Source organism: Aplysia californica, unplaced genomic scaffold (assembly GCF_000002075.1).
Source record: "Aplysia californica isolate F4 #8 unplaced genomic scaffold, AplCal3.0 scaffold01155, whole genome shotgun sequence".
NCBI classification, from domain to species: domain Eukaryota; kingdom Metazoa; phylum Mollusca; class Gastropoda; order Aplysiida; family Aplysiidae; genus Aplysia; species Aplysia californica.
The window spans coordinates 119,466-128,891 of NW_004798425.1; the positions used below are offsets into that span (position 1 = coordinate 119,466).

A 9,426-nucleotide genomic window follows, 5' to 3' on the forward strand; every position below is an offset into this window, starting at 1 on the left:
CTCTCTCTCTCTCTCTCTCTCTCTCTCTCTCTCTCTCTCTCTCTCTCTCTCGTCTTTTTTTTTCGTCCTTGCTGCTTTTTAGCACTTTTGTGCTGGTATGTGCTTGTTGTCAGTCATAACAAAAATCAGCCCCCTCTTCTCCCTGTAAATCCTTTACTTTTGCCCTCGTGAGAAAAATATCTCGTAACACTGAGACCCTGGCACAAAAGGTAAAAGTGCTCATTTTGTTTTTGGTTCGTAAATATTCAGCGCATAGGAAAAACAAATATTCGTATTATTGCTACTGTTCAACCCCCTCCCCCTATCCCCGAAAAAAGCATGCACTCCCGCCCCCCCTCACCTCCATCACAAACGGATATACCCCCCTCCCAACCGGTCGGAAGAACCGAACCCATGTCCACTGCCTGCAAGACGAGAACCAAACCATGAAACTGACAAGGCCAACTCCATCCTTCCAAATGACCCAAATCTGGACAACTATGTCGTCGTAAATCGAGACAAAAACTAAGGGAACGCCAGCACATAATAATAATATTTTGATTCATGCATGTGCCCAGCGCACATTTACATTCATGCGCGTGTCCAGCACACATTAACATTCATGCACGTGTAGTAAAACGCCAAACTAACACCTTCCTGGACTAATGAATTATTCATCTGCTACGAGGATACACGAATTTTGCATGCATCTACTCCCGAGACTACACGAATTATACATCTCGGTATGTAACACACACCCCTCTTTGGCATCGAGTTACACACATTTTAGGTAATAGAACAACATCATTCATGACCTGCTTACCACATCAATATAATATATCGCGGGGTAGCATCACTACTATCGTAACTCGTGCTTTTCAAATTTTACAGGAGAAGCAAAGCACAGATTTTTCACCACACTATAACCATCAACAGTACCTGGAATTTCAATTGAAGTTAATTCTGTGCAAAATAATCGACTGAATCCGAGGTGGGGGGTGGGGAGGACAACAGGGCATGTGCCCATTCCCAAAGCTCTGGAATATGTCAAAAAGTTATTTCTGACAAAACCACGAGCTGCGATACTAATTGAGCTGCTACCTTGCGACGTATCGTGTGATCAAGTCACGGATGTGTTGTTTTATCATCGTGTGTAGGTCACGGGTGTGTTGTTTAATTATTGTGTGATCAGGTGAGTTGTTTCATTATCGTATGATCAGGTGTGTTTCTCCATTATCGTGTCTAAGTCACGCGTGTGTTGTTTCATTATCGTGCGAACCGATGTGTTGCTCCATTCTCGTGTGTAAGTCACGAGCGTGTTGTTTCATTATCGTGCGAACCGGTGTGTTGCTCCATCATCGTGTGTAGATCATATGTGTATTGTTCTATTATCGTGTGTAGGTCTCGGGTGTGTTGTTCTATTACATGTATCTTTTTATCAGACACCCTCTAAGGTAAATCAACCCGTCTACTGTGATACCCTCTAGTGGTAGCCACACCTTCCATGTATGGTGTACCCTCTATTGGTAAGTCACACCTTCCATACATGGTGTACCCTCTAGTGGTAGCCACACCTTCCATGCATGGTGTACCCTCTAGTGGTAAGCCACACCTTCCATGTATGGTGTACCCTTTAGTGGTAGCCACACCTTCCATGTATGGTGTACCCTCAAATGGTAAATCACATCTTCCGCTGTGTACAAAAACATGCGAGGACTGTGAACTTTGTCCGACCCGCCACACCGACTCGACAAGTCCAGCCAACAACGTAGACAGACAGGATTTAGTGACACGTGCCGTTGTGTTCTGTTGGCGACTTAAGTTTGTGACATTGTGACAAGTGATTTGGGAATCAGAAGAAAAGTAATTACGGGCACATCAAAGAGAGCAACATTTATACATCCTCTTACACACACACATGCATTCTCTCTCTCCACGTATATATTATTATACCCATAAATTCATAAGATGCACACACAAATACAAACATGCCAACTGTCCTAGTCTTTAAAAAAAAAATCTTTCTTTCTTTCTCTCTCTCTCTCTCTCTCTCACACACACACAAACACACACACTCACACACACACACACACACACACACACACACACACACACACACACACACACATACCTACACACGCACACATATTTACGCACAACTTTGTTACAACAACTAAAAAGAGAGGGCACTTTGTCTCATCGAGGTTCGACATTTCTGCATTCTCAAGGGAAAAAAATGAAACGGACTGGGCGTGCGGGAAAAGAAAGAAAAAATCGTGGCATGCTGAGTTGTGAGAGGAATTGGTCAAACAAAATCAGTGAATTGGTGAGCCAGGCTGATGCAGAAAAGAGTTGTCTCCAGTTGGAAGAATGTTAGCGACTCTTTCTCCGTGATGGAAGAAAGCAGGCGGAGGAGAAAAAAATGAAGATCTTGGGGGTGGAAAAAGGCGAAAGTCTTGGGGGGGGGGGGAACATGGCGAAGGGTTGAAGAAAAATTATGACGGGTGAGCGTGTTGGTAGGTGTGAAGAGGCGTGAGAACGGTGGGGGTGAAAAAAAAACTGAAGGGAGAGAGAGAGAGTTGAGATTCTAGGAAGCATCTAGCTGTAGTACTGGCCTTAGAGCTAGGGGGATCAGGGGTCAGGGGTCAGTACCTGTGTCGGCGCTGGTGGTCGAGATAAGCGACACGGGCCTCTGCTTGCGGCCGGCCGTGTGGTCACGTGACTCATCGTTCATGTCCTCGTCGCCCGTGTCTTCAGATCCTGCCCGCGGGAGATCCGACGAACTTTTCTCCAGCACCGTGACATCATCAAATCCCAGAGAGCGGTCTGTGTCCAAAGACTCGTCGGGCACCTCGTCGGAGAGCGAGGTGTCCGAGCCAGGACTATGGAAGTCCTTGACCTTGCTCCTCTCCCCAGCGTGCACTATGCTCAGACCTGAGGTCACCTCGTCCACTAAGAGCGTCCGGTCCTGTATGGCGCTCACCTCCTCCACGGACACAACAGAGGCCGGTGACGTGGAGTTCCCGTCATCTATCGAGTCTTTCCGCTCTCGCTCGAGCTCGTCCCGCACGTCCATCACCCTGGCTCCCCTCCGGCTCACGAACCCCCCGGCCGCTCCCTCCCCATCCTCCCCCTCGTACTCCTCCTCCTCTCCCGGATCCCGGTCCTCGTCACCCGGCAAGTCTTTCTCCTCCACAGAGCCCGGCGTGTCGGGAACAAACTCAGCGGCCAGAGTCTCCTGTGACGAGTCGGAGCTGACGGCTCGCGTGGTGCGGAGCGAGGAGGCGTCATCCTCCCGGGAACACTCGTCCGACGAATTTCCGCAGACCGTGGAGGAGGAGGACTTGGTGGTGCTGTAGTCAGAGATACCAGAGTCCGTCATGAGCGTCTTGGCGTCCTTGCCAAAGATGGGGAAGTCCTCGAGGCTGTCGATGTTCTCAAACTCGTTGTCCGGCGCCTCAAACTGCGAGTCCGAGTCCTCCATGGACGGCATCTCGGCCTCGCCCAGACCGTCGCTGTTGTCCGAACCGTCCCTCAGCACGTCGCTCAGAGACTCGGAGGTGCCTGTGCTGGCGGAAGTGGTCATCGTGTTGTCCTGCCGGCTCAGCGGGTTCTTGCCGTCAAAATCTTGGTCGTAGTCCCACTCCAAGGCTTGCGACACCTCGGGCGACGGCCCGCTGGAAGAGTCGTCCATGGTGTCTCCCTTCTTTTCCCCGGACGAGTCCGTCTTGGGGTCCGTCCCGCTAGAAGACGAGTCTCCGCTGCCCGGGGGCTCGCCATTCACCGAGCTTCCCGTCGACACCTTCCTGCTCTTCCGCGAGGGCGATGACGTCACCGAGTCCGACTTGGCGATAGTGTAGCTCTGCGAGGTGCATACGGTATAGCTAGAGTCTTTCCTACAAGGGATCTCTTCCACCAGCTCGTGACTAGCTAGGGTATAGCTCCGCGACGCGCCTACGTCCGCCTCATGCCGCGGCGGGGCGCCTTTGTAGCTCTCACACTTGCGACTATCAAGCTTTCGGGAGGGGTTCAAACCAAAACTAGCAGAAGTGCCTTCACCTTTATTACCTTCATTGCCATACCCACCTTCAGACAGCCGCTCGTCCTCCTCATGAGAATCGTACATGGGTGGTGGAGGCGGGTAGCGTTCCGTACCTTCATCCGAGTGGCGGGGGATCAACTCCGGCGGCAGATCGCTGTCGGAGATGGATCTGGTCGCAGACAGACGACGATGTTGATGATGATGGTGATGATGATGACGTTGATGAAGATGACCACTTCCGTCCTCGTCCAGACCAGAGCTATCTTGGCTCATGTCCGAGCTGTGGCTTGTATGCTGGTCTTCGCGGAAGATGGTGTAGCTGTCCGAGGTTCGAACCTCGCCGGATCCGGGACGAGAAGTGACCGGCGTGGAGGTGCGGAGTTGATGAAGCTCGTCCCCCCGCAAGGACCTCCGGCCGCCGTCTGCTACTTCCCGCGGGCTGGTATCGCCAACCACATCCGTCGAAATAATCCCAAGAGAATCGTCTGACACATTTTTCGCGATATATTTAATGAATTTAGGATCCGAATACGGGGGGTAAACCCTGGCCGCGTGCTTCCTGTCCGCGCTCGGATCTCTGGAGTTGGAATCGGACTCGCTGTCCTCTCTGTCGACCGACCGGTTCTGCTCTTCGGGGTCAAAGGTGAAGTTGAGATACTGCCGACTGTCGGCGCGCAGCTGCTTCTTGATGCCCCGGCTCAGAGCGTCCCACACGAAGCTGTCCTCTTCCGAGTCGTCCGACGAGCGGGTGGTGGCGATCCGGAACCGCGGCGAGGCTCGGTCACTCTCCCGGTCCGACTCGGAGGCCGACGAGTGGGTGAAAGTCTTGGCGTGCGCGTCGGCGGGTACTCGGGACTCGTCTCGACCCGGTTCGCCGCGCGGCGGGGCCGGAGGTCCTCTGTACTGCAAGGTCGGCCCCTGCTCGTCGTGCTTGGCGTAGGAGCGAGAGGTGGAGGAGGAAGAGACAGAGGAGGTGGAGGAGAAGGTGGGGAGTTTGGAGGTGGGGGCTGTTGGGATACCCGACGACCGGGTGGCTTTGGGTAGAGCAGACTTGTACCTCTTCTGCGGGGCCTCGGCGAGATCTCGCGAAGCTGCCCGATGGGCGTACTCGGACCCTGAGTCAGCCGACTGGTCAAGGTCTATGACGTCATAGGTGGTGGAGAGCGAGGCGAGTTTGGAGGGTTGGGGCGGGAGGAGACTTCTCTGCCCCCCGACTCCTCGTCTGCTGCCGGCCTCCCTGTTTCCCTGCAGCGCCTCGTGGAAGCTTGACTCCGGGCTGAGCGTGGAGTAGTCGATGGCCTCTAGCTCGCCCTCGGCGTAGTCCTGGAAGGCCTTGTTGCTCCGCTCGCTCAGGCTCTCAGTACTGCTGTAGCTGTTGTCCGAGTCTGACGTCACGCGGCCCAGGGCACAGGCGGAGCTGTCCAGGCACACGCGCTCCTTGGGCGCAAAAATTCCGTGTTTCGGCGAGCAGGAAAAGTATCGATGCCCGTTCACTTCCCCGTCGTGACAGCCATCTGGATCGAAGAGCTCGATACCGCAGAAGATTCCCGGCGCCAGGTGTGTCGTGCCCAGGTATCGCAGGATCCCGGGTTTGACTCCACCGATCTTGATCCGGGCTCCGACGCGCAGACCTTTGCCGAAGACTGGGGCGGAGTTGTCCGGCTTTTTGTCTCGTCGTTTGGAGTCGGCGGAGTGGGAGCGGGGGTCACGGGGGTCACGAGGGTCGCCAGGTTGGGGTGGGGCCAAGGAGGAGGAGGAAGAGGGGTATGCGGATGAGGTAGAGGAGGAGGAGGAGGCGCTGTGGTGGGAGGAGGAGGAGGAGGTGGGCTGTGGTAGACCGGAGAGGGGGTGGGAGGTGGAGGATTGAGGGGAGGTGGGGGAGAGGCCGGAGGATCTCTTGGGGGCGGGGAGGAAGGAGCGCCGCTTCCGGGCGTCCGGCTGGGAACTCTGCGGAGGAGAAATAAAACATAGAGGGAGTCAGTTGTTATTGTTGTTGTTGTTTTTGTTGTTGTTGTTGTAGTTGTAGTTGTTGTTGTTGTTGTTGTTTTTGTTGTTGGTGGTGGTGGTGGTGGTGGTGGTGGTGGGGAGGAAAAATAGAACATAGGGGGAGTCAGTTGTTGTTGTTGGTGGTGGTGGTGTTATTGTTGTTGTTGATGGTGGTGATGCTGCTTCTGCTGCTGTTCATGATGATGGTGGCGGTTTTGCTCTTCATGCTGTGACTTTTGTTATTATTGCTGTTGTTTCTGTTGTTACTATTATTGTTATTGTCGTTGTTGCTATTTTTGTTGGTATTGTTATTATTTTGTTGTTGTTTGTGTAGTTTTGTTTTTTTTTGTTGTTGTCCAGATAATCTAGCATAATTTGTCAAATTCGGTGCAACTCCATGAAAAAATGGGGAGGTGATTCATTGCTTTCTAGCTGTCTTGAAGACAGGGACATGATGTATGAGTTCCTCGGCCTGAGAGATACTTGTTGCTCGGTACAAGTCGCAAATGTCTAACGTCCCAAAAACAGAGTCCCAAAGAGCGGTCACTATTCCATTTGGTTACTTTAAGTAAGCTCTTTACGGCTCTTGCAACACAATAAAGTCATAATGTAAGTGCCGAAGATCAGAGGTCTTACTAGAAAAAGTAACAAAACCAAAAAAAGAGGAGAGATTTGGAAGACAGGGGAAAAAGGAGCAAGCAACACCACAGCATCCGCCAACCATACACAAACTTGAAAAAAAAAACCCAACGATGATTCAATTGTTTCTAATGTATCTATTCATGGAAACTTAATTTCCAATTCGGCTTTCAACTGACATCAATATCATGATTAGAATTTAATGGTAAAAAATAGCGTGGAAGAGCAAACGTGCTTCAATAGTAGATTTAAACACCTTCTAAAAGCAGTGCATTGTCATTTTAAAACATACCCTACCCTTTAAATAATTCAAAATAAAATACTCAGAAGTTAAACAATAAAGTCTCTTAACACATTGTTAAATAATAGTGGAACTATCATTTTTTATGGAAATTCATTTTGGTCAAAAAAGAACATTGTCATTATCAGCCTGTAGCTCATAATGGTCTGTGGCGACTTTTAGTACCTTTCTTTTGGCACACACACACCTTTGTTTGGTTAAGGAGAAAACTTTCCTTGTCTTTTCAAAGAAACTGAACAAGAGGCAAAAACTTTTACCTTCGATTTTTCTCAAAACAACATTTTTCGGGATATCCTCCTTGTGCTTAAAAGTGACCAATTATCCACGTCAATTTTCTCAAAACTAGGTACTTCGTTTAGTTTTAGTAAGAGTTTTACGCCACTTGCAACACAATAAGGTCATATAAGTGCCGAAGAATATATGTGTTACAAGAGAGTAACATACACAAAAAAGACGGAGGAGAGATAAGTGTTATAGATGTTTGATAGGAAAGAAGGAGCAAACCACACCAGAGCACCCGCCAACCACCCACACACTAGGCACCGAGCAGACAGAACTTTGTAATCCTGGGGTAGACACGACCTGTCAAACTCGGAAACAGTGTGTACCCCACATAGCAGCGAGTCCCCGGCTGGCGGAACCGCGGAACCGCTCAAGACCTGGACCAGGCCATGCCCTTCTATCATGTGACATATCGCACCTCATTCACAGAGGACAATTTATCACTCCTTCTGTAATCCCCGTTGACGCGCCAGTGGCAGGTTACGTGCAACTAAAATCATACATTTTATCTTTTACTAAGGTGAAGTAGTAGATGGAACTGATTCTTTAGACTACTTCTTAGTAAGGCGGGAGGGGGGGGGGGTTGTTCCTTTGTTTGTTTTTACGGGGGGGGGGGTATCTGTTTTTTTTTTTTTGGGTTGTTTGATTGGATAAAGAGATGCACACCGACATAATAATGATCTTTTAGTACTGGGAAAAAGTAAGACTGACAGACGGAAACGACAGAGGGAAAGTAATGAAGTAGGACCTACCAGTGGCACCCTCCAACCATCCGCTCTGCAGGGTTTAGCTAGGGCAAATTTGTCTTTTCCAGTTGGTATATTATTGACAGTATCAGATAATCTGAGCTTGTTACTATTTCAAGCCACTTAAACTCTTACACGTCCCAAGTCGTTCCTCTTCTGTTCCTGAGCTCTGAGGCTACGAAACAACATATCATGCCTCGTCTTACTGTAATTTTAGTAAGAGATTTATGGCACTTGCAACACAATTAGGTCATACTGTAAGTGCCATTGATTACAGGACATATTACAACAGACCAACAAACGCAAAAAAGAAGGAAGAGAGATAAGGACAACTGATGTTTGATTGGAAAGAAAGAGCTAACCACACCAGAACACTCGCCAACCACCTGCATGAATCACCCTTCACTGGACAAACGTTAAAACACTCTCTACAGGCGGCCAATCTATTAAAAGATAGCTCGTAGTTAAGACAGTATAATTTAGTTTTGTGTAACCTGCCCACTGGGCACCCGGGTCGGGATCGACTTCCACTCCACAGATCTTATCGGAGAAATGAAATTTGTGTTGGCTGTGAAAACAGGGCGCTCTGATCCCACTTGATACATGCGGAAAGTGCACACGCACATTGCATATGTGATGCATCGTGATGAAATCAGGCGCTCGTTAATCCGAAAAATCGGCATTTTTCGGCCAGTTCACAATTTATTTTCTCGAATTTTTGTTTTTTTATGCCAACACCGTGTATGTCAATTCAAAATCACTTTTGTGTGTGGATTTGATGGGAAAGTGTTGATAAAAGACACAACTAATTTAAATTTGCAGTTTCCAAAGACTCTTAAGCTCTGGCGGCCATTTTCTCGCTAATTTAACGTCTGTATCCACGTCTTTCAATTGCTAATATCTCGACTTCTAATCACAACAAATGGATCCTTTTTTTTATCGAAAGCAAGGCAAATGAACTACTTTTAAGATGATACCAATAACTAATTGACGAGCGCCTTATTCCACTGCATCGTGACACATAATTCTCTTCTCGAGGTCCAACAATACCGGAACCATAAATGCCAATATTAGGCGGGTGCTCTGCTGCTGTGAATTGCTCTTTCTTTCCAACCAAACGTCTATCGTCCTTATCTCTCTTCCCCCTCCTCTTCCGTGTAACACCTGTAATCTTCGGCACTCATGTCGTGAACTAATTGTGTTATAAAAGCCATATAACTATATAACTGTTACTAAAGCTAAAAAAAACAACAACAAAAAACAACCCAAAATTTTTTTTTTAAATAAGACAATAAAGGGGCAGCACAGACAAAGACATTTCTGAATTTCTGACAGCCGGTAAGGAAAAGTTACGCCCGGAATCATCAGCGAAACAAGCAGAGCTCCGCAATGTCTCAACACACTCGCCCACTTTCTTTCACAGGTCACGTCCCCCACCCACCCCCTCCCCC

The 9,426-nt window shown here is 49.1% G+C and overlaps 1 protein-coding gene across 2 annotated transcripts in view; it reads right to left on the reverse strand.

Moving 5' to 3' along the window:
- Nucleotides 1–2,602: 2,602 nt before the first annotated feature.
- LOC101864037 overlaps nt 2,603–9,426 on the reverse strand; it is a 46,054-nt gene continuing 39,230 nt past the window's right edge. For both annotated transcript variants that reach the window (XM_035973345.1, XM_035973346.1), the window contains exon 2: nt 2,603–5,968. In XM_035973345.1, coding sequence (XP_035829238.1) covers nt 2,618–5,968 — 3,351 coding nt within the window. In that variant the 3' untranslated portion in view covers nt 2,603–2,617. The remainder of the gene's footprint in view (nt 5,969–9,426) is intronic.